General features: G+C 39.9%; 1 protein-coding gene across 5 annotated transcripts in view; it reads left to right on the forward strand.

The window, feature by feature from the left end:
• MYBPC1 (myosin binding protein C, slow type) overlaps positions 1-24,853 on the forward strand; it is a 94,177-nt gene extending 69,324 nt beyond the window's left edge. The window contains exons 21-30 of one of the 5 annotated variants that reach the window (XM_029205230.1): positions 3,557-3,610; positions 4,539-4,706; positions 8,306-8,394; positions 11,327-11,522; positions 14,278-14,417; positions 16,969-17,128; positions 18,019-18,155; positions 19,786-19,972; positions 21,849-21,907; positions 24,566-24,851. In XM_029205230.1, the coding sequence (XP_029061063.1) occupies positions 3,557-3,610; positions 4,539-4,706; positions 8,306-8,394; positions 11,327-11,522; positions 14,278-14,417; positions 16,969-17,128; positions 18,019-18,155; positions 19,786-19,972; positions 21,849-21,907; positions 24,566-24,616 (1,241 nt within the window). In that variant the 3' untranslated portion in view covers positions 24,617-24,851. Of the gene's footprint in view, positions 1-3,556; positions 3,611-4,538; positions 4,707-8,305; positions 8,395-11,326; positions 11,523-14,277; positions 14,418-16,968; positions 17,129-18,018; positions 18,156-19,785; positions 19,973-21,848; positions 21,908-23,367; positions 23,411-24,565 lie in introns of all 5 variants that reach the window. The other 4 variants (XM_029205232.1, XM_029205231.1, XM_029205234.1 and 1 more) reach the window with 4 other exon arrangements.
• Positions 24,854-25,146: the final 293 nt, after the last annotated feature.

Consider the following 25,146-nt stretch of genomic DNA (forward strand, 5'->3'; position numbering starts at 1 on the left):
ATGGGTAAATAAAATTGCCCCAGCTCTGGACTCGGGCTGCATTCTAGGTCATGGTAGGGAAACAATCCACCAGGGAAGTTTGTCCCTTCTCCACGAATGAGAGGCCCAGACTTGGTCTCTAACTCTAAGAAAACTCTTTGGACCCCAAACTTTAACGTGGATCTTACGTGAAGGAAAGAGAGACTCCAGAGCGCGTTTGGGAAACCAGGAGTGTGGACACTTCCCCAGAAGGAAAACCTCTATGGAGAAGAAATTTCTAACTTTGAAGAGAAAACTGCTGAAGAAGAAGCCCCAGGCTTCTGGATGGGGGCACGCGTGGAAATAACCAGTGTCGGTCGGGAGAGGAGAGAGGAAGGGAGAATAAAGCACCTTGGTGACACTTAGTTCCGTTCACATGCACTCGCTCACAGAACGCTGTTGTTGATTTTTCCAGGGCTTAGACAGCCCCTAACCGAAACCAGTGGAGACATTATAATCTGAGTGCTTTGCAGTATGGTTTATTCCCATTCCATTCCCCTCCCCCAATGTGAAAAACTCCCAAGCCCTCCTCTCTGTTATTTATACCTCCCAGCTAACAGAACTTTCCAGTCTTCTGTGTGATGAATACAAACCTTTTGTGTATGTATGAAACAGAGCAAATTGTTTACTCTTTTCTTTCTGATAGGTTTAAAAAGTAAGAAGATACAGCAAAATGATAGATGGCTGTCATTTTGATGTTACCCACCTTAGATAAAATGCAATGAAGTGTATTTTACATAATTCTGTGTGTTGTCTGTGTAGATAGATATATATGTATACCCGCATATACATATATATATGTACACAGTCATTATTGTGTATATATTTTGCCACGTAACATTTTGGAATTAGCTTTCTATGGAAGTTTTTTTATAACGTGTATATCTTTCTTCTTGCAGTCTTTTCTTACTTCCTTTATGTGGCTGCCCTATTCTTCATTCTCTTTTAATGGCTGTTGTCCTCCAGACTAATTTTCTGAAGTTTAATGCTTTTAGACATGGCAGGTTTTACTCTGTAAGATAACTCTTTCTTTCATAAGATCGTGTGTTGGTTTGGACTCTGTCTTTCTCTTGGTGTTTATTTTATTGTTTAATGCCTGCACCATTTTACTCTTCTTCCTTAAAAATTCTCCTCATGTATTAAATAACTTTCACATTCCCTTCCCGTTTTCTTTCTCTTTCCCTCAAGTAGTTCAAATATGAAGAGATGTTTTCGTTTCCCTCTGATCTTTTTTTTTTTTAACATCTTTATTGGAGTATAATTGCTTTACAATGGTGTGTTAGTTTCTGCTTTATAACAAAGCGAATCAGTTATACATATACATATGTTCCCATATCTCTTCCCTCTGTGTCTCCCTCCCTCCCACCCTCCCTACCCCACCCCTCTAGGTGGTCACAAAGCACTGAGCTGATCTCCCTGTGCTATGCGGCTGCTTCCCACTAGCTATCTATTTTACGTTTGGTAGTGTATATATGTCCATGCCACTCTCTCACTTTGTCACAGCTTACCCTTCCCCCTCTCCATATCCTCAAGTCCATTCTCTAGTAGGTCTGTGTCTTTATTCCCATCTTACCCCTAGGTTCTTCATGACCTTTTTTTTTTTTCTTAGATTCCATATATATGTGTTAGCATACGGTATTTGTTTTTCTCTTTCTGACTTACTTCACCCTGCGTGACAGACTCTACGTCCATCCACCTCACTACAAATAACTCAATTTCATTTCTTTTTATGGCTGAGTAATATTCCATTGTATATATGTGCCACATCTTCTTTATCCATTCATCGGATGATGGACACTTAGGTTGCTTCCATCTCCTGGCTATTGTAAATAGAGCCGCAATGAACATTTTGGTACATGACTCTTTTTGAATTATGGTTTTCTCAGGGTACATGCCCAGTAGTGGGATTGCTGGGTCGTATGGTAGTTCTATTTGTAGTTTTTTAAGGAACCTCCATACTGTTCTCCATAGTGGCTGTATCAATTTACATTCCCACTAGCAGTGCAAGAGTGTTCCCTTTTCTCCACACCCTCTCTAGCATTTAGTGTTTGTAGATTTTTTTATGATGGCCATTCTGACTGGTGTGAGATGACACCTCATTGTAGTTTCGATTTGCATTTCTCTAATGATTAGTGATGTTGAGCATTCCTTCATGTGTTTGTTGGCCATCTGTATATCTTCTTTGGAGAAATGTCTATTTAGGTCTTCTGCCCATTTTTGGATTGGATTGTTTGTTTTTTTGTTATTGAGCTGCATGAGCTGCTTGTAAATTTTGGAGATTAATCCTTTGTCAGTTGCTTCGTTTGCAAATATTTTCTCCCATTCTGAGGGTTGTCTTTTGGTCTTGTTTTTGGTTTCCTTTGCTGTGCAAAAGCTTTTAAGTTTCATTAGGTCCCAACAGCACATTAAAAGGATCATACACCATGATCAAGTGGGGTTTATTCCAGGAATGCAAGGATTCTTCAATATACGCAAATCAATCAACGTGATACACCATATCCCTCTGATCTTGTTTCGTCCTGTTTTCTCTTGAAATTTTCTTCTTCCCTAGTTCTTCACTCTTTCATGCATGTTTTCTCAGTCTCCTATTTCACGTTCTCATCGATTGTCTCTTGATTGTGAAAATATCAACACAGTAGCTCCCAAACAGACCATTGGCTTCAAGATGTATCTCTTTTTCAAAGTCCTAAGTAATTTGTATCATCCACATGCTTCTCGCTTGCTGCCCCTTCTCCCTGATGCTCTCAGAAGGCTTGAAATAAGAGAGAGGAGAAGGTTCCAAGAGGGGCCAGTCTAGTCCCCACCTCCCTGCTCTGTTCCTGATAACCTAGATGGTCATCATCCCAAACTAGTGGGGTGCACCTACAGGCACTCTGTGAGTCAGCAGCATTCCCTCCACCCGTGTGGAATGCGGGAACCAGGACAGCTCACTTTGCCAGACCGAGAGCTTGTTGTCATGGCAACCAGGTGCTGCCTCCTGGGCTGCTGGGGCAGTTTCCACTTCCATGGAGTGCCTTTTCATTTCCTGGTAAGACGGGGCTGGCCATATCTCAAGTGCCCTCACTCCCAGACTCTGATGTGTGAGCCCCATAGTGGGAGAACTGCGTTCCCTGGGGCCCCACAGGACCCTCCCAGGCTGAAGTAGCAGGGACAGGAGCAAGGGTAGACTGCTCCACTGTGCACTGCTCCCCTGTAGAGTCCAGAACCTGCTCTGCCTTTGTCTCCAGGGTCTTGCTTTGTTGTTCTCTACCTCTTGCTCCCACAGTTGGAGGTGCCCCAGCCTCCTTTTTCCTCCTCTTCTCTGTGGCAAGTGCTTCAGGACAAAAAAAACCCCACAGTCTGAATAGAGCAGGCTGTGCCCCTCCTGAGGAATTACCCCCTCCTCTAATGTGTTTGGTCTCTTCCATCGCTGCTCTGAAGACAAATATCTTTGCATACTTTTCACACTTTACTAACAGAGAATGCTGACTACTGATATGATATTCTTCTGTTGTGAAAGTGGGTGTCTTTAATTAATTTTAATGATGGATTCTCAAAGGTACATCAGCAAAACAGTCTGGTGAAAATGGGGAGGCTGCATATGATCTACCAGGTAAAGTATTCTCTGAGAGCTCTCAAACTTTCTTACTGTATGATAAAGTTTCTGGGAATGTTCCATGCCCCAGCCTGAAGTACACCCACACACAAAAAAGCCCTTAAAGATGGAGGGGGGAGGGCGGGCGGTGAGTTTACAATGTGGGATCCAAGCTTCTTTTTATCCCCCCGTGGGCATAATAATGCATACAAACTTTTAGAACCTGCAGTATTTGTAAAACGTGGATTCTGGGCTTAAATTTTCTTGCTGTTGTAGACAAAGCCACCAAAAGCATTTAAAAAATCAGAACTTTTGATTGTGGTGAAAGATCGTGCCAATTCCTTATGAGGTCTTGGCTCCTGAGTTGTGGTTCCTTTTGCCGTGGATATAAGCTTCTTTTCTTCATCATTGGGAGCATGATCAGATTTCCCATGCCCATATTAATGTCTTATAATAATAAACCAGCCAGGATAAAATGGAGAGATCATATGACTGTAAAGGTTGGTGTCTCTCATTCATAAGAATAGCATTTTCCCCTTTTTCTGAACTTTAATATATATAGATGATTAAACATCATGGTTACGTCAATTGTAAAAATGTACCTTGTAAAACCAAATTGGGATAAACTACTACAGAATTCCTGGGACAGTTACCATTGTTCAGGGTACCCTAGTATCCTGAATAAGAGGTTTTTCAAAGATGGCAGAATCTGATTATCATTCTTCCGCTATTTACATTAGCCATTCTAGGCCATTTTTCATTTAAATATGAAAAACACCCAGCCATGTAGTCTGAGTCCAGACCAAAGTCACATTCTCTCCAAATGATTTAATTTTGAGTAAAATACTAATTTGGAGTTGACTGTTTAACAGGATGATTTCTTTCACTAACCACCATTTTTCCTTCTTGTCTTTTCTTTCTTTTTTTTTTTCTTAATGGATTTTAGCTGACAACTGGATAGTTGCAAACACAGAGCTGATCGAGAAGACCAAGTTCACCATCACAGGTCTGCCAACGGATGCAAGGATCTTTGTGCGCGTGAAAGCTGTGAACGCCGCCGGTGCCAGCGAGCCCAAGTACTACTCTCAGCCCATCCTTGTGAAAGAAATCGTAGGTAGGTGGCAAGGCTTTCAAAATTTTGTCTCCATTTCACATTTATTTTAACCTCTTTCTTTCTCAAACCCTCCTATTTTGTTGTCACTCCTTTGATATTTTATTAATGTCTCCTGGGAGTTAGAAATGAACAAAACTGCCCTTTATAGGCAGCGTGGGAGGTCAGCTCCCGGTTTATAACTTGGTATGAGGACCAGATAACTACACCAGGTTCCATGAGCCAATAGGCAGCTGGGCTGCCTAGTCACAAGGGGTGGGGGTCAGCGGGGGGGAAGCATTTCAAACAAACCATACAGCAGCAAAATGGCTCAAGTGAGACTGCGAGGTCAAAACCATTTTCATAATAATATGAACACATTGTTTTCCCTTTTCAATGCTTGGCCTCTGCACTGATGGTACAAAAGTGATGATGTGTAAAACTGCTGGTGCCTTAGCACAGATCCAATCTGCGCCACCAAATTGTCTGGCTGGTCTTTTCTTCCTCACCACCATGCACTCGCAACTCAAATTAAAGGGCCAGCTTTGCCTTGGAGTGTTCTTGATGATACATATGAATCATTAATGTTCTTAAACCTTGGTTCTTGAGTACACTTTTTTTCTATACTCTGTATGACAATGAAATGCAAAGTAGATGTGAAACTCTTATGCTAAATACGGTAGTACGATAGTTGTCTCTAGGAAAAGCATTTGTAAAGCATTTGTGCAACTGAATTAGAGCCTAAACTCGCGACCTTTTCCATGAAACTCCATTCTTCCTCGAAAGAATGACAGAGTGACAAACTCTGGCTAGTCAGACTTGGGTATTTGGCAGACATTTTCTAGAAAATGAATGGAGTGAGCCTGTTACTTGAAGGAAAACAACTTATAGTATATATTGTCAGCTTGTCAATGAAAAACTTTAATCTTTGAAGCAAAAATTAAAATTATGGAAAACTGGTATCCACCATCATGGACTTGGCAGCTTTCCAATACTTAAAATCTTTTCTGATGAAGTAGGTGGTGATAGTAGCAAATGTAATTTTTTGACATTGAATAATGCAGTATTTCAACATTTGAACAATCTGCATGATTCATTGAAGCAATATTTTCCAAATGACCAATGCAAGTTAAAAAAAATCATGCATGGGTAAGATACATTCAAAATGGAAGGCAGACCAATGGGGTTTAATGTAACAGATATGAAAAGTTCATAGAATTTTTCAGATTCCATACTGCAGCTAACCCTTAAGAAATTATAGCTCGTGTTTTAGTGTAGAATCAAAGAGGAATACCCACAATTGTCTGAAAAGTTTCTTAAAGTATTCTTCCTGTCTGTGTGAAGACAAATTTTCTTCATGTACTTCAACCAAAACAGCGTATTGCAACAGATTAGAGGCAGAAACAAAGTCCAGCTAGCCTCTATTAAGTCAGACATTAAAGAGATTTGCCAAAATATAAAATAATGCCACTCATATCACAAATTTTTGTTAATGTAAATATGGTTGTTTTCATTTAAATGATATTTATGTTGTTATTATTTTTCAAGCAATAAATATAAGTATTTCAAAATTTATTGGTTTTAATTTCTAATATGGTATATATGATAGATACAGTCCACATAAACAAAAGCTTTGCGGAGCCTTTGATGATTTTTAAGGGTGTAATGGGATTCTGAGACTAAAAAATTTGAGAATCGGTGCTCCAGGGAAAAGAATACTGGGAAGGGGTCTGAACATCTGGGTCTGGACCGTGTTGAGCCACAGACTTACGGTGTGACTGCCTGAAACCTTTTGGGAGTAAGTTAGGGGATAGATGGATGGATGGATGGATGGATGGGTGGATGGGTGGATGGATGGATGGTAGAAAGTATGAAGCATGCACATTTTCTTATTAGATTCTAGAGACAGACTATGAAAGCTGAGTCCTGTTTCCTTCAATTATTAACCATGTGGTCTCAGGCAAGGGACTTGATATTCCTGAGCCTTAATTTCTTCATCTGCAAAATGTATACAATAATAGTACTTACATCAAGAGGTTGTGAGAGTTGAATAAATTAATCCATGTTATTTGCTTAACAGAATGCTGGCCACATAATAAGCCCTTGGTATATGTTAGCTTTTATTATGATGATGGTGTAATGTACTACAGAACCTCGCTGAGTCTCCTTTTCCTCCTATGTAAAGTTAGGGAGTTAGAGGATCTCTCAAGTTCTCTTCCAGCTCCAGCATTCAGTAATCACCACCACTACCATCATCTTCATCTTCTTCCCCTAAAGTTTATTGAGCATTTACTATTCTCAGCCATTATGCTAAACACTTTATATGGATGACCTTATTTAATCCTCACTACAATGCTGTGAATTAGATGCTGTTATCATCCCAGTTTTACGGAATAGGCTGAGACCAGATCTACTGTCTGATCTGGAACTCAAACCCAGATCTCTCTTTTTTATTTTTTTTTTTACATCTTTATTGGAGTATAATTGCTTTACAATGGTGTGTTAGTTTCTGCTTTATAACATAGTGAATCAGTTATACATATACATATGTTCCCATACCTCTTCCCTCTTGCGTCTCCCTCCCTCCCACCCTCCCTATCCCACCCCACTAGGTGGTCACAAAGCACCGAGCTGATCTCCCTGTGCCATGTGGCTGCTTCCCACTAGCTATCTATTTTACGTTTGGTAGTGTATATATGTCCATGCCACTCTCTCGCTTTGTCACAGCTTACCAGATCTCTCTTGACCCCGCAGTCCATGTGTCTAAGCAGAGCATAGGCAGTGGAAGGTGATTCCAGGTCTAATCCTGGCTATGTCACCTTGGGGCAAGTGACTTAAACCCCGGTTGCTTTAGCTTCTTTATCATAAAGTAAAAACAGTACCTGTGTCATAAGGTGGCTGTGAGGTTTAAATTGGTCGCTTCGTGAAAAGCATTTATCCCAGTATCTGTTCCATACAGAGCCCTCAAGTGATAGGACCCACCTCATCCCTGTGAGCCATGAGCCTTGATTCTCTGCTTCTGATGGGTTTACAACCACATGTTCTAGTATTTTCATGGTGTTTAATTAATGAACATTAATATACAGCGGGCTAGGGCTGCCTATTATATACTTCACCTTAGTCATAAAGGGAGAAAGTTACCATCAAATTCTAACATCATTACATAAATAATAGGTGCTAAAGCATTTTTTATTATTATTTTCTGGTGAGAAAAAATGGGCAGCCCTACCAGCTAACGTGGTGACTGTAGATCTTTTATGGAATGTTCATTGGAGAATATACTCACTGTTAGAAACTAAGAAAACAATATATAAGGTCCTAAGAGAAAATTTAGTGCTTTTCTATAAAGTTGCTTTAGGCTTATAATAAAAATAGGAAGTTGTAGTAAAATTAAGGAGGTCAGGGAATAATCTTGTTGAGTCAAGCTGTTAAAACATCTCCCTGAAGGAAACATTTGGAATCAAAGTTACCACATATAACCTGTTAGTAGCCCAACTAAGATTTCACTTCAGAGACATGAGCGTAGGGAAGTCCTGGTGAGTATCATGACAAGTATGCTTATGTAATGCTGCTTCCAGTGTATGATACTGACTGCAAAATTACGCTCTTCTACTCTCATTCAGAGGCTCCAAAGATTCGCATCCCAAGGCACCTAAAGCAAACCTATATCCGCAGAGTTGGAGAAGCCATCAATCTGGTTATACCTTTCCAGGTAATAATTCAGGGTTGCTCATTTTCTCCTTCCCATGCTGGGGTGTTTAAGGAGTAGAGGGAGGGACTTCAGCATTTAAGTTATTTGTGATTCAGAATTTCCTCAGAGGAAAGGCAGGAAAGGATGGAGGAGATTTGGAGAGTGATTCAACAACCTCCTGCTTTACAAGTACAGAAATCTATAAAACTGTCATAGATTTTCCTTCTGCATGAGATAAACGAGGCCTAGTCTTGTCTGAGGCTCAGGGACCACAGGGGGCCAGAGAGGAAACACCAAGGAGACACCGAAACAAGAAATGCTTAAAGATCTTTCTGGTTCTATCCATCTGTAAAACTGATCTTCCTTTTAAGTGAAGTTCTTGCTGTAACATTCAGGAAAACAACATGTCCTTACTTCCCATGATTACCCCAAACCACACTCAAATCACCCAAATTCCAATGGGGGATAACTGAAGTTTGAAATTTTGATGCACCTAACTGAAACAAATGAACATTGTTAAATCATCGCTCTCTCAAAAGAATCTGTTGTTTATAAGATTAACCAGGCTTTGCATATGATAATCACTTTTGGTCTCTCTCTCTCTCTCTCTCTCTCTCTCTCTCACACACACACACAACACCCACTGCACCATTACCTCCTTACTCATTTGATTCCTTTTATGCCTCTAAACAGTGGTGTTCAATAAAACTTTCTGTGATGATAGGAATGTTCTGTGTATGCAATGTCCAGTATGGTAGCCAGCAGCCAAATGCGTCTATTGAGGACTTGAAAGGTGCAGCTAGGAACTAGGGCAACTGGGGAAATGAATTTTTAATTTTCCTTAATTTTAATTAGTTTTAGTTTAAATGCCCACATTGAGCTTGCGGCTGTTACGTCAGACAGCATGGCCTTAGAACTAGAATTTAGGTCTCTGCAAACATTTGGATACACACACACACGCAGAGCTGGTTCGAACACAGGCTCCCATGAAAACTAACCTAAAGGGACAGCCAGTTCAGGCCATTCTCGTTGCACCTGGGGCCCGGCCTTAGAAGAGGCAGTTAGCTTCTACATACGCAGCACCTGAAATCAGAACGGAAGTCAAGGAGGACACGAGTGTGAACGCAGCAGAGGAGGAAGGCGCTGGCTTGGCAAGGTTCCTCCCACTTCTGTCCTCCCACAGCCTAAAAAAAAATCAGGAGTTGGCACAAGGCGGGTACCCAGGACCCAGCTCCAGCCCTGGATTGGGGCTGCATCAGCCCTCTAGTTTCCACATCATGGCAACAGCTAGGGCTAATCCCAGTTCCCAGATCTTGTTGGGAATGGGAGAGTGTATTCAGCTCTGTCCCTGGGTCTGGGAGACGAGAGAGCATGAGAACAGGGACCTCATAGGTATGGCATCCCAGGGGCTGGCCAGCTACTAGGAAGGGGGTGATGAGACTAGTATGTCATGTTTGTATATTTATGTAACCTCTAAAGTTCTCGAACCTTTTCTCATTTGAGCCCCAGATACACCTTGTGAGGCAGGAATGGCAGATTTCCTTACCCCCCTTGAGAAGGGAAGAAACTGACATTCAGAGAAGCTAAGTGACTTGCCCAAAGTCACACAGCAAATAAATGGTAGTGCCATGAACAGAGTCTATATCTCCAGACACTGAATCCAGTGCTTTTTTCACTCCATACGTTATCAGAGAACTCAATTTTTTCCCCCAGTAGGTTAATAGTAAATTGTACACTTAAGGAAATGAGACCTGGAACTATTTTTCCCATCTTTAACAGTATTGTTCTCTACTTCCCATATGCACATCTGAGCACCTGCAACCATTCTTCAAGCCCTGTGGGGAGGGGTTTGATGTGTGTCTCTCACATTCCTTAGCAGAACCTATCAACAAGTCACATTAGGAGCCCATGGGAAGGCTGTGCGTTTCCCAACGGAATTAATGCTTGGTTCCTGTCTGTGGGGTGAGCCTGGGTGCTCAGGAATCCTAGGAAGTTTCTTTGTAACGTAAACTAAAACTCATGTCCTTGAATGAGATTATAATTCCTCAAAGTCTGCTCTTAAAGAATAGTTTCAGCTGCTAGAGAGAACAGAGAGAGAATTACAGACAAGTCTGAAATGAGTGGAACTAATAACCATTAGCATGTAGATGATATTAATGAAACACCTCTGCAGTGCACAGAAGCTTTCTAAGAACTTCAGTTGTGATAACCACCCTGAAGAAAGGTACTCTCGTTCCACTTTACAGATTGGGAAACTGAGGCAGAGAGTTTAACTTGCCCGAAGTCACACAGCTATTAAGTAGTGGAGTCAGGATCCAAATACAGATTCTAGGGTCCCAGGGCCCATGTTCTGAACCATTAGGCTGTGATGTGCAGGCTTTGGAGCTGAAGAGACCTGGCTAGAAGACCAGCTTCCAGCACTTAGCTGCAAGGCCTTGTGCAAGTCATTTAATACCTTTATCAAAAAAAGGCGGGGGGGCTTCCCTGGTGGCACAGTGGTTGAGAGTCTGCCTGCCGATGCAGGGGACGCGGGTTCGTACCCCGGTCCGGGAAGATCCCACATGCCGCGGAGCGGCTGGGCCCGTGAGCCATGGCTGCTGAGCTTGTGCGTCCGGAGGCTGTGCTCCGCGGCGGGAGAGGCCACAGCAGTGAGAGGCCCGCGTACCGGTAAAAAAAAAAAAAAAAAAATGAGGATAATGATACTTATCCTGATGTGAAGAGTAAGGGAAGTTATAAATATCACGTACCTAACATAGTACCTTGCATGCAGAATGCAATCAATGGGCAGTAGTGGATATTACATTACTGCTATAACTGCCCACCACCAGGCCATTTTCCAAACTTGCCTAGGATGGGGTAAGCCACTGCCCATTTATTTAATGCTGAAAAGAAATGAGACAATCTGATCCCCTCCCGCCTCTACTTTTTCTGTCTTTTTTTTTTTTCTTTTAAGGGAAAACCAAGACCAGAAGTAACTTGGAAGAAAGATGGTGCACCTATTGATAAGAATCAGATCAACATTCGCAACTCTGAGACCGATACAATCATATTTATCAGAAAAGCAGAGAGGAGCCATTCTGGGAAATATGATCTGCAGGTCAAAGTGGAAAAATACATGGAAACTGCATCCATTGATATCCAGGTTGTTGGTAGGTTTGGAGGAGAGAACTAGAACATTCTATATGGAGACAAATTGTCCTTGTCAATAAGGCAAGAGTCAGAATTTCTTCTGTTAGGTTGGCTCTACAGAAAATTCCTCTTTTTAGAATTTAAAAAAATAGATAAATTAGGAAGATTGGTTAGCATTTTAGAATAATTTTTCGCTGACTAAAAGGACTAACCATGGGAGACTTAGGGCATATATAGTAAAGAAAATTAATGTATATTACTTTCTAGTGAAAACTATCAGTACTGTTTTACAATCCAGTTCTCTCTTACTCTGTTTCTCAACTCTTCAATGATAAAACTATTTCCCATGTTGAATTCTTGCATTAAGAAAACATTATAGATTCTAGATATAGTTTAACATGTTTCTTACTACATTTAAAATTTGCTAATAGTAATGTTAATGGAGAATGAAGAATTTTTATTAAATGTAAGAAAGGTACACCTAAACAGAGTTAAACAGTTAAAGACTGAATTGTGGTTGGTCGTGCAGGGCTTAGATACTTACCTCTCCAAACAAGGTTAGTTCTTACTTGTTTCCACAGTTAGGGCAATAGAGGGAGGATCTCTTACAGTAGACCCTTCTCGCTTGAACTGTTCTATAATTTTTGCAATGTCAAGAAATAAATTTAAGAGCAGAGTTAGGAGAAGCCTTGTCTCCAGTCAATTTTATGATTACAGTTTAGCACATGTGCTAGAACTAGAGGCTCTCTAACCAAAGGAGCAGCTTCCTGTGGCAAGCCTTCCCTTAGGTGAAAGTTCATGTCCTTTAAACTAAGCAATCTTTTCGTGCTGACTAAACTGTCTTGATTTTTGTTAAGTTGAAAGGAGTGTTGAGGATGTTCTATGTGCCCTTGGGTCTGGCCTGGCTCCATTTTATTTTATTTAATTAATTAATTTATTTTAAGCATCTTTATTGGAGTATAATTGCTTTACCACGCTGTATTAGTTTCTGCTTTATAACAAAGTGAATCAGCTATACATAGACATATATCCCCATATCCCCTCCCTCTTGCGTCTCCCTCCCACCCTCCCTATCCCACCCTTCTAGGTGGACACAAAGCACAGAGCTGATCTCCCTGTGCTATGCGCTGGCTCTATTTTAATGGAAGCCCTTGTGGTTGGGTCTGGAAGAGCCTTGCCCTCTGAAACACGAGGAAGGACTTTTTTATTTTTCCTACTTTGCCATGTAGTTACTTTACCAGGTAGTTACGAGCGCCTGGCACGTCGCTCACACGCTCCAAGTGTTCAATAAATAGTAACAATTAGTATCCTACTTATTTTATTAGTCCCAAGTTCATGTTTCTGCCATGACTGTAAAAATCTAGCCATTTACTGTTGGGAAGCAAGTGTTTGAAAAGCCAACGTGAACTTTGAAGACAAAGCAGACCTGGGGTGCAGGTGGGAAGTTGAGCTGGGAGAAAACATCTGTCTGTAGGACAAGTTGGTGAAAACAGGAGATAGAAAACTGTGGTTGTAGAGACTCATTGTTGGGAATTGTAGAAAGGAAGTGAGGATTATCACTGTGGTTTCCCTCCACCCCCTGGAGCCCATGAAGACTGCATGTTAAATGTTGCTTAAAAGAGAGAAAAACATGACCAGAAACCACTCTGATATTTACTCTTTTCAATCTGACATTTCAAATAGAAATAATTATAGTTGCATTTTAATACCTGAAAAATATTTCAGGACAGAAAGGGTACTGCTTGCACTGCAAAGGATAACAGACGTGAAATTTCTCTGAAAAAATTAACAAGTACTATGCAGGTACATAAGATAATTATTGTCCTTCCTTGAACGTCTATGCATGATTTTTTTTTGAGGGGGCCTCCCAATGAAGATTTAGTTTTCTTTTTTATTAATTAATTTTTCTTGAAGTATAGTCGATTTACAATGTTGTGTTAGTTTCTGCTGTATAGCAAAGTGAATACATATACATATATCCACTCCTTTTTAGATTCTATTCCCATATAGGTCATTACAGAGTATTGGGTAGAGTTCCCTGTGCTACCCAGTAGGTTCTTATTAGTTATCTATTTTATATATACTAGTGTTATAGTTCAGTCCCAACCTTCCAATTTATCCCTCCCCTCAAGTTTTCGTTTACTTGACTTTGGGCCTTTCTGAATGTTACTGCAATTTACTGGAAGGTCAGAGGTCACAGAAATTCATAGTGCAGAAAATAAAGTGAAGAAAGACTTTATTTCTTCATGAATGCATTCTACTTCCATAACATGGAAACACTGATAAATACAAATGAATCTTGGAGGGAGCGATGGCAGAGGAAATAAGTTTTCCTCACTCCCATTAAAGGTGCCTTTTGAGTGCAGCAGAGGACCTCTCTCACAGACTGTGGGCTTCGGGCCTCTCACCGAAAGCTGGAGCTACACAGCCCAGGTAGGCTCTATGATTTCAAGTCTAGCATCAGCTTACCTTTCCCATTAGGCAGGGTAGCCTGTGACTCACTGCCAGTAGTCGGCCCCTGGAGGGATGGTTAATGATGTTTGAAGTTTCATTTACATTTTCCTTTCAAAATCCTTTTCTTTCCATGAAGATGAAAGTCAAGGGTTTCCAGATAAGATTAGTAGGAGTGCATTGTACTTCTCCGGAGAAGAAGAATGCAAAAGAAACGTGGGTAGAAATACAGGAAGGAAAGGACATTTTAAAATATCCTCCTGTAATGAGGTCTAGGTTGGGGGGAAAGTGACCTCACAGCGATGCCATGAATTCATCCTACAGACCGTCCGGGTCCACCCCAAGTTGTGAAGATCGACGATGTCTGGGGAGAGAATGTTGCTCTATCATGGACACCACCAAAGGATGATGGGAATACTGCCATTACAGGGTACACGATCCAGAAGGCCGACAAGAAGAGCATGGTAAGGTCTGGCTTTCTCTGGTTCCGCAGCAGCAAAATAACATTTCATCAGAAGTAAAGGGGGAAGCATGAGGTCCTCTCTGGTGAGGAACTCATGAGGGACATGGAGAAGTGATGTGGCACAGTGGAAAGGGTAAAGCCTTGGGAGCCACGAAGAGTTGGACTTGCATTTCCACTTAAAACCACATACACATGGACAGTCACTTAACCTCTTTGATCTCCATTTCCTTCATCTGTAAAATAAGGACACTGATGTTTACCTCGCTTGTTTATCAAGAGGCTAAAACAGGGGCTGCCCTGGAGGTCCACTGGCTAAGACTCCATGCTTCCCCTGCGGGGGTTGTGGGTTTGATCCCTGGGCAGGGAACTAAGATCCTGCATGTCGCGCAGTGAGGCCAAAACAATATAAAGCAACTGGCAGAATGCTCAGTAGAATTCAATGAAGTTATTCGTTCAACAGATATTTACTCACTGTGGATTCTGACTCAGATCTGCACCCATGCAACTTCTTCCTCCTTGTAAAATGAATGTTGGTAGCATGGACTGATGTCTTTAAAAAAAAAAAATTCCAGTTAGAAAAGAAAGATTCTAAAGGTAACAGCATATGCAAAGGTCCTGAGGAGGAGAAGCATTTAGAGTATTCAAGAAGCAACTCAGTTGGAGTATGAATTATTATTACCTATGTTAGATCACCAGATTTTAAATGTTAAAGTCTAGGTCTTTCTGAATCAGAATCCATCCACTACAACTACCATTGCTCTACCTGTAAGTCAATGAATGAATAAATGAATGTTCGGACACAGAATGGCTTGGAGCCACTATTCATTCTCATAGGAAGAGTAAAACATCGTACCAAATGATATTGATAGGAAGTCTGCAGGCATTTACACTACTAGATGTCAGTAAGAACTTAGGGTATAAGGTTACATTGGGTTAATAGAAGGGGAGAGGGTTGGAAAGAGCAGTCTAAGTAACTGGAATGGATTTCAAGCCTTGCCTTTCCATAAACTATTTCTAGCATGTCTTTCCCCCCACCCCTGGGTGGGTGTTAAATGACAAAATAAGACTTGGCATTTAAAGAAACATGTTTCAGCCAAACCTGGACAGCTTGAGAGCTAGATCAATGGATGACTTTGCAGGGGAAGTATTGACCACCTTGGATTTCCTTAGCAATGAGGGCTCTTCTTTGGACCTTGGTCCAGATACTGGCAGTGAATCCAGGGGTACCACACTGCCTCCAGGTGCCCCCCATTCTTCCACCCCCACCACATTGCCAACAGTTGTCTTCTCAGATATCTAGTCAAGTCCAGCTGAGCCAGGACTTTCCTGCTGCTTCGTGTGTCTGAGGTCTGCCTGCTGACAGGAGAGGAACCCCAATCCCATCCCCTTGTGTTTCTGGTGCATTTCAGCAAGGGCAGGCCTACAGACCAGAAGGTGCTCACTCTGCCCAGTGCACTTCCCCGGAGGTCACCACACCACTATCTCACTGTGGCTACAGATGCTGTTTTTCACTTAAATTCCTATAGTTCTTTATACCTTCCATAAACATTGTTCTCATGATGTATGCCAACACATTCATTTATTCATTCATTAACTATTTGTTGAGCAGTGTTCTAGCTGGTGGATCAAAAACAAAAAGACAGCTCCTCGGGCTTCCCTGGTGGCGCAGTGGTTGAGAGTCCACCTGCCGATGCAGGGGACACGGGTTCGTGCCCCGGTCCAGGAGGATCCCACATGCCGCGGAGCGGCTGGGCCCATGAGCCATGGCTACTGAGCCTGCGCGTCCGGAGCCTGCGCTCCGCAACGGGAGAGGCCACAACAGTGAGAGGCCCGCGTACCAAAAAAAAAAAAAAAAAAAAGAATAGAGGAGAGGACTATAGCCCGGCAGACAGCCTCTCAGACAGCTCTGAGGAACTGCTCCACAGAAGCATAGCTTTCAGCACAGTTTTTAACCTTGTTTGAACAAAGAACCTCAGATATGACAGAGGTACATTCCTTCAAGGTTTCCAAAAGAGACAGTTCAGCACATACTCAGCAAGTCATTATGACCTTGGTTCCCGAGGAAGGGAGCTTTATCGCGGAAGGAGTACAAGCATTGATGTCCCAGGAAAGGAGGCATTTATCTGGATCTTCGAAAGAGACCTTCTTCACTTCTGGACAGTGCATGCTTTCCTTTAAATGGTTAAAGCAGATGTACAATGTATGTTTATTAGGCCCCAAAACGGGCTGTTCTAGTTAGCATAAAGTTTAAGTTAAACCACATATAAGCCAGAATGACTTCTTCATACCTCAACATATGAAAATTTCTTCCATCCACATCTAGGGTAAATGAATCTAATGTGTAAATGAAGATTAAATGACGTAGTCAAGTGTAAATCAATTGTAAAGCGTTAAACAAATTAAATATACATTTCTGTTACCCTCAGTATAAAAAATTAGTGCTCTTTTTTCCTCTTAGTTAATGCAACATCCCTGTTATTTATTTGAATCAACAGGTGAAATAGCTGTGTATTTTTAAGTGATTTTCCTCAAATTATTATTTTTGTTTTCAGGAGTGGTTCACTGTCATTGAGCATTATCACCGAACCAGTGCCACCATTACTGAACTGGTTGTCGGAAATGAGTATTACTTCCGGGTGTTTGCTGAAAACATGTGCGGCCTCAGTGAGGATGCAACAATGACAAAAGAGAGTGCCGTGATTGCCAAGGATGGTGAGTTGGAAGCAGGCTGGACATCTGGGAACCTTGATTTTCAGTGATGAGACAGAGAAGACAGAAAGAAAAAGAGGTGTGGTGAAAGAGGATAAGAATATCATAAACACACATTTAAAATTATGGTAAGGAGATGCAGCCACAGGCCAGGGAATGCTGGCAGCCACCAGAAGCTGGAAGAGGCAAGGAACAGATTCCCTGCTACAATCTCCAGGGTCAGCGTGGCCCTGCCAACACCTTGATTTTGTATCTCTGGCCTCAAGAACTGTGAAAGAATAAATTTCTGTTGTCGTAAGAAATAAAAAATAATATATAAATAAATAAAATTATGGTAAGAACGTCCAACCAAAGTGTTAATCTTACAAGTAAAATATTTTAAGGAAAATTATATTATGATTGCATTTTTTAACGTACAAGCTTTCATTCATGGCAACATCTGGGTAGTGGGTCTCTCAATGGCTAAGATCACAGGGGTAGGAAAAAGTCACCATTTACTTTTAGAGCTTGGGTTACTTTTATTCTTGGACACCTTCAAGGATGCTACACATGAGAGCCACTTTTCAATGAAAGGAGAAGTTGGATTCCACCCCTGTCATTTCATTTCCTCAGAAACCGTGTCCTTCCTGCCCTTCCTCGTTACTTTCACGTTAAAGCACATTGTTGAGCAAAACACCCAGACACTGAATTCTTCCCAGTACTTAGTTCCAGATGACCCCTCTGGGTTTCTTTCCTGTGTGTGATGGGCTGTACATTGGTATCCTTCTGAATGAATGCCCTGTGGCCTTCACACATGTTTTTCTAAGCTCAGGGAAGTTTTCAACGTGAGTCAAGTATGCTAAGAATAATATATTCTCAGGCCAATTTGTATATCTCTAATGCTTGTTTTTAAGGTAAAATCTACAAAAATCCAGTGTATGAAGACTTCAATTTCACAGAGGCACCCATGTTTACTCAGCCATTGGTCAACACCTACGCCATAGCTGGTTACAATGCCACCCTGAACTGCAGTGTGAGAGGAAATCCTAAGGTACCATGTTTTTGGTTTTTTTCAATCACATTAATTAAATTTAAAAATTAATTCCAAACTCCCACTTTTATATTCACTATGTCATAATTATAAGTAGTAATATAAACTTACCTCCCAACTGCTATTTGTGTCTTTTTCTGGGTGGTGGTATTGGTGGATAATTAAGGACACTATTTAAATGTAGAAAAAATATTTATATTTCTTTACTAACTAAGGGATACTTTCTAAGGAAAAACCAAACCACTTATTTTTAAAAGAACAGAGAGATAAAGAGATGGAAGTAATATTGTGTCACCTGAAAAATAAGATGGTGATATTGATTTATCAAGCTTTCTGTAATAGTGTAAAGCAAATAATTATACTATAGTGCAAGGCAGAATTCGAATGTACAGTGATAAGGGTACAGAGTACCAGGAAGGGAGAGATCGCATCTGACTGAAGAGATTTAGAAAGGATTTCAGGTTTCATGTTGCTGGCATTTGAAAAGAACAGCAAATTAATGAATGTTGCCCATAGAGCTATCTATCCCTGGGTGGCACTGAGAGAAAGTGCCCTAGAATTTGGAAAAATTGCAAACAGTGATATTTTTCCTGCATATACCATGAGCAGAAATAGAGAAGTCAAAGGGAGAAGACAGCCTGAGGGTGGGAGGAAGATGCTGAATTCATGTTTAATTGGAGGTGATGTTGGTACATTCAAGCGGGAATGACCAGGAGGCGAGGAGAGCATCGCCAGAGCTTGGGAGAAAGGCGAGGGCTGTGACTCTTGGTTTGGGTGACCCAAGCATGGGGACACTGCATCCCACCCCTTGGAGCCAAGGCTCTAGAAAGGAATATCAGACGAAAGAGAGTAGTGAAGCAAAATGTCAAGGAGCAAGGTGTGAGCCTCAGAAAATACTCCCATTTGAAAGGCGGAAGGAGGAAGAGGACAGCGTGAAGGACACTGAGAAATGCTGTCTCTTGGGTCTGAGCAAGACAAAATCAATAAGAGGTAGAGGAGAGAGTGTGGAGGGTGTGCATTTACAGAAGGGAGAAGAAGACAATATGAAAAAGAAATGGCAAGTCAGTGGTATCGACTGTAGTTCAGAAGTCAAGCAGAATGGAGTAACCTTCCTGGGCGATTGATCTGGGGTTATCTGTTTGGAGTAGATCCATCCATTGCCACCAGGTGATGAAAACAGACGTCAGAAGAGAGATTAAACGGTGAGGAGGCATAAGCAGCCCATAAAGAATTAGAAAAGCATATCAGGGAAAGGAAGTAGAGAAAACTGGCTGGTGATGACACCTTACAGGGATTCTTTGAAAAACACTGAGCAATATACACTCTCCAGGATGAGTTAACCTCATGGACCTGTAGATCAAATTTAAATGTAACTGAATCTTGGGGAAGATTGCCCCAGGGCTGTCCTCTGAACAAATCTGGCTGGCTTCTTCAGAACTGCTCATTCGCTTTCTTGCCAAGCATTAAGTAGAATTTAATCTGAGAGAAATGGTTCTCAAGTTGACGTGGATTCTTCTTAGATGTAGTATTTTCTTTCTAAGCCATGCTTTAAAATTCTGTCACTGGCTTCGATGGTCTATTATTAGGCTAAGTACAGATATGTTTTGCCCTAATTTGCTTCCATCTTCAGCCCAAAATTACCTGGATGAAAAACAAAGTTGTTATTGTGGATGACCCAAGATACAGGATGTTCAGCAACCAGGGAGTCTGTACTCTGGAGATTCGAAAGCCCAGCCCCTATGACGGAGGCACCTACAGCTGCAAAGCAGTCAATGACCTTGGGGCAATGGAGATCGAATGCAAACTGGAGGTGAAAGGTATGACATCCCAGATCTTGTGTAGACTGAACTGAAAGAAAATCATTTAATTATTGTCCTTACTGCCAAATCCCAATTACTTGCCAACATTTTCTGGGGGAGGGGAGGAAGCGGGGAGAAGATTTGGGGAGAGAAGACATTTTTACATTCTGAACTCACTCTTATTTGTGATGGCTACTTGATTTTTTAAGTTGACTTACTTTCATCTCTTGCAATTCTTGTTAACTAAAGCACTATTAATTTCAATGAATTGTGGTATGTGCACAGCATGGTAACAATGAATCAAGTCAAAGGGGTATTACTTTGGTGATGTAGTCCATCTTAGATAAATAGAAGCCTCATGTAAAAACTCATTTAATGAAACTGTAGTTGAGGAATTTAACTATTTTTAATTAGTTTACTATTTTTGTGAAACTTTCAATGTATATGGAAATTTGCTAATTTAGTATTTAATATTACACATGTAGAATTCAGCATACACATATTATAACCTGTTCCTTTAAAAATCTCACTAGAGAATTTCCATTTGTAGGTATGCATTGCATTTATACTAGTTTTCAGAAGTGTTGCAGCTAATGTAAACCAAGAAAACACATGAAGATTTATGTGGTAGAAAAGTCTCAGTGTAATTGTCCTCTTAATCAATTTTCATATTAATTGAGTATAATTTCTATCCTGAAGTTTTTTTCTTGACAATCAATACCTTTTGGGATACGATGAAAACTCTTACAGCTGTCAGAGTCACCGTTAGGAGATAAGGAGTGACATGATCCTAATGTCTTTTCTCTCATTCTTATTGCATTATTTTGCCATTTTGTGATAACCAAAGTCTTTACTTTTCCTACCCTCTATAATGAAGAAATTATAATCTAAAAGTCAGATATAATTTTATAAATATCTATTTTAGAAAAAACGTAGTAAATGCTTAGGGTATTTATGTCAACAATAACAACAACAACAAAAGAGTTTTTTAGTCCTAAATCTAGTGTAAATATAGTAGAGAAACTTCTCGAAAAGATTTTTTCCTTCTGTAACTTTAAAAAACCAGTATTCTCTCTGTTATGATTTTTGTCCATCCTCAGATAATACAGGATAGTAGATTCACAATTGAAAGAAAGAAAATTTTTAAGTTTTTTTCCTCTTAAATGTAAAGCATATGATATTCTTAGAAAATTTCAAACTTTACTATTGAGATAGTGGATACAAATTTAAATGTTGTTCTTTTAGCTATTTATTAGCTTTTTTTTTTTTTCGGCTGTGCCACGCGGCACGTGGGGTCCTAGTTCCCCGACCAGGGAGCGAACCCGGGCCCCCTGCATTGGAAGCATCGAGTCTTAACCATTGCACTGCCAGGGAAGTCCTATTTATTAGCTTTAAAGGCAGATTAAGGTCATAGTTGCAAACACATCTGGTTTCTAAACTCCTTATTAGTTCCAAGGTATTGTTGGTACTTATGTTCCAACACCCAAAACACAAGAACGCAAAAATCAAAAACCCAATACCACTTCTGCATGCTTTGAAAATACCTGAATGTTGCTAATGATATAAAATGATGGTTTCAAAATGGTTCAACATTTGGGGTCCTCCATAAGTGAATAATGTTATGCATATAAATGCTATATTCTTTATAGTAATTGTATAGTAATTGAATTTAATAACATAAATAATGTATTCTAGTATATAAATTCATAATAAGGTGTCAACTGTGATATATTAGTAAAAGCTTTTGGTCCTAAAAGTAAAGCCACCATTATTTATCATCAGATTGTTATCTGATAATAGGTGACTTGAATCAAGTTAAGCTGTGAAAAAAAAAAAAAGTAAGACTGTCAACCGAGAATAAATAAATACTGGTGCAAATATTCTAATCCTGCAGTGATATATCAAGGAGTAAATTCCCCTGGACAACCAATCTTCCTGGCGGGGCAGCAACAGGTTTTATAAGTTCATATCCCACTGGATATTTCTTCTTTCCATTCCATTCCTCTTACATGAAATCGCACTTTGCATGTAAAGCTTGTCTTTCTATTTGCTTTTAAATGTATTTCTTAGCAGCTCATGGCGTACAGTGGTTATGCCATGAACAAGGAAGGCAAAATTATTCAAGGATATTAGGTAATATAGGAATAAGTGTTGTCAGAAAACTAAGGACCATACCACAGGTTCCCATAAATAAAGCCAGAAAGCCACATTTGAAGATGGCCTCATTTTAGATATAAGGTTACCAAAATTTGGGAATCATTTGGCATTTCTTTAATATTTTCAAGTGTAGAGAGAGATGTTCTTCCTTTAAGATAGCTTCCAGTGTGGGTTCGTTAGATTCACGTTGAAGTTCAGAAAATTGAACATTTTTCCATTGCTAAGTTGTAGAAAAATTGTTCTGGGCATTTTTGATGGGGAGAGGACACAGATAAAAAACTATTTGGACTGGTTGAATCCAATATCTGGAAACTTTCATATTTAAGATTTTCCAATGAAAAATTCTCTAGTAGAATGTCTGTAACCCATCTATCCGTTGAACATTTTGGATAATTTCATGGGACCAAGATTATTTCATATATTCATGAACTTAAAAGGAAAGAAAATTCTAGGCTCCATTACTAAATGTATTAAGCGATAAATGAGTCCTACAGTATATGTATGATTGATCCCCTATTTGGAAGAGCCAATTAAGAGGTTCTTTGGGGCTAGGTGAACAACCTGATGTAAACTCTAATGACATAGACCCATGCCTGAGTTTACAATGTTTGCTCTCTGAATTTCTAGAGATAACATCAACTTTCGAAAGAGGAAAGAATTAGGACTCTTTCTTTAAAAGTTTTGTAGATTGCACGTATAGTCACTTTCTAGCCTGTTTTTTTAAGCCTTGCATTTAGTTAGATCAGTTATATATAGTCAGTTCAGAATACAATATTCTAGAATAGTCTAATTTCTATATCCACTTGATAATTTTGCCTTTTAGAATTTCAACATATATATATGTATACTAATGCTTTGTTGATTGTCCATGTTTTTCTGTTGTTGAAAAACAATATATATATATGTTGTAGGGGGGTTTCTTTAGCTAATGGTTTGGAAACTGTTACCATAATTATTCACTTTACAGTCGAATTGGCTTTGCCACCTGTTCAGGCAAAGTGGTTGTGCATATTAATAAATGTTTTACCTATTAATGATCCTTTTGAAGTGACTGGATCCCAGCCCTTCATTCCGTGCGCTTCTATTTTCCTGTACTTTTCACCTGACTAAGGATTAATGAAATCACCTCATCATAATCGTGACCATAATTTCATCCAAGTACTCAACTTTGGTTTTAGCACTTTATTAATGCTTACAACATGTCTCTCTCTCTCTCTCTCTCTCTCTCTCTCTCTCTCTCTCTCTCTCTTCCTTAGTTGTAGCACAGTAAGGATTTTTGAATGTATATTATCATCTAAGGTAAGCTTTCATATGGTTTTGGCATATGAAGCTTATGACTGTCATAAGCCATACCAAGCCTGTGGAGTATGGCATGATTTTCATTATGCAACCCAATGAAAATAGACTATTTAAACTCCCTAACATTGTAGTTTTAATGTGTATTTCAGTATCTTGCCATTAACAGCTAGTACTTATTCATCACAACAACCTTCTGTTGACATGAAGCAAGTTGTTGAATGCAGTAGAGCATGAATTAAAGCATTTAATGTAGATGAAAATGAGTGATACCCAAGCATTCTGAGCTCTTTGCATCAAGGAATGGACATGTACATAAGTGGCATCATTTCTACCAATATGTGCCTTAAAAAAAAAAAAAAAGAGAATGACTTTCCCAAATTGCATTAAAGAAGTTTTAAGAATGTTCAAATGGCATGCTGTTTTTGTCTGGACGTGAATTTATTAGCAAGTAGTAAAACACTTCTCTAAAGGACCATTTTTATGGTTTCATGGGTTCTCTCGTGAAGGGTACTTTTATTTTTTAAATATAATTCAGAACCATGGAGGGTAAGTATGAAATATTAGTAGGTGTTTCTCTCACCTTCAGAAGGCATTGGACAGGTTTTACTATGTTTAACAAAATATTTCCAATTTTTGCACTTTTGACAGTGTATGAATAGCCAAAGTTAAAGGAGTAGTTCCTTTTTTCTTCTCCCATGTGCTTGAATGGGAACTCTTTGTGCTTAATTGAAAGGAACATTAACAAACTGGAAACAGTTCTTCCCACTGATTTGTAACATGATTTGCATTTATTCTGCCATTCATTCAGAACACTTAAATCATCTATAGAGGAACCTCGAAAAGAGCAATCAAAACCTCGAAAAGAGCAATAAACACTCTCCAGCTAGTGAGGAATTTGAGAACGAATAATAGTAGGGAACAAAAAACTGCTGTGGGTCTGCAGGGAACTTGCTTTTCCTTCTAGATGCCAAATGTTTTAGATTCTAAAGGTGCTAAACCCAGGAGAAGCTTTCCAAGTAGGGACTGAGTGAATCTTTGTAACTAACTGGAACATAATTAGTCACGTTTCCAGGCAGCTAGTCAAGAAGTCTTGTTTCAGGGATTTTTCACGTGTAGACGGTTTTGACTTTGCCTTTTCCTTCTCGTCCTTTCTAGGTGGTCTTTCCTTCTGCAGGCTCCTCTTGCAAGGTGTGCCTCCTAGCGTAATTGATTCATACTTGCGAGAATTGCACTCAAGCAATCCTGAGGAATACTAAGGGCCTGGGCACTGCCGCTCTGCTCACCACTGCTTTGAAATCGGGTTGCAATGAGAAAGCATTTTCTGTTTTGCTCCCAGGCTCCCAAGTGTGGTTGTTTTCTTTCCTCCTGATGTTGAAGAAAAAAAAAAGATGTTTGCACAGATTGCTTAATTAAAAATTGCAAACAAAATCTCATTTCAAGTTAGCATTTTGGTCATTGTTGTCTGTGCTTGGTCACTGTACTTTCCAAAAAAAGCAAGCTATAGAATAAGCAAAAGCATTTATTTTAATTTAAAATAGTAGGCTCTAAATGCTTTGTTTTCCCCTAGAGTAAAAAAAACAGTACAATACACCGTAATAGAATCTTAAAAACACATCTTTCTTTTGATCTAAGAGATTTTTCTAAGCAAAGGGGAGTTGTTTATTTCATACAACCCTACTTAACACCAAGGGATCTGTGCCCTTTTCCCCATTTAAAGTCATTACAAGACTTTTTAA

Source organism: Monodon monoceros, unplaced genomic scaffold (assembly GCF_005190385.1).
Source record: "Monodon monoceros isolate NGI ecotype Baffin Bay Population unplaced genomic scaffold, NGI_Narwhal_1 Super_Scaffold_6, whole genome shotgun sequence".
NCBI classification, from domain to species: Eukaryota; Metazoa; Chordata; class Mammalia; order Artiodactyla; family Monodontidae; genus Monodon; species Monodon monoceros.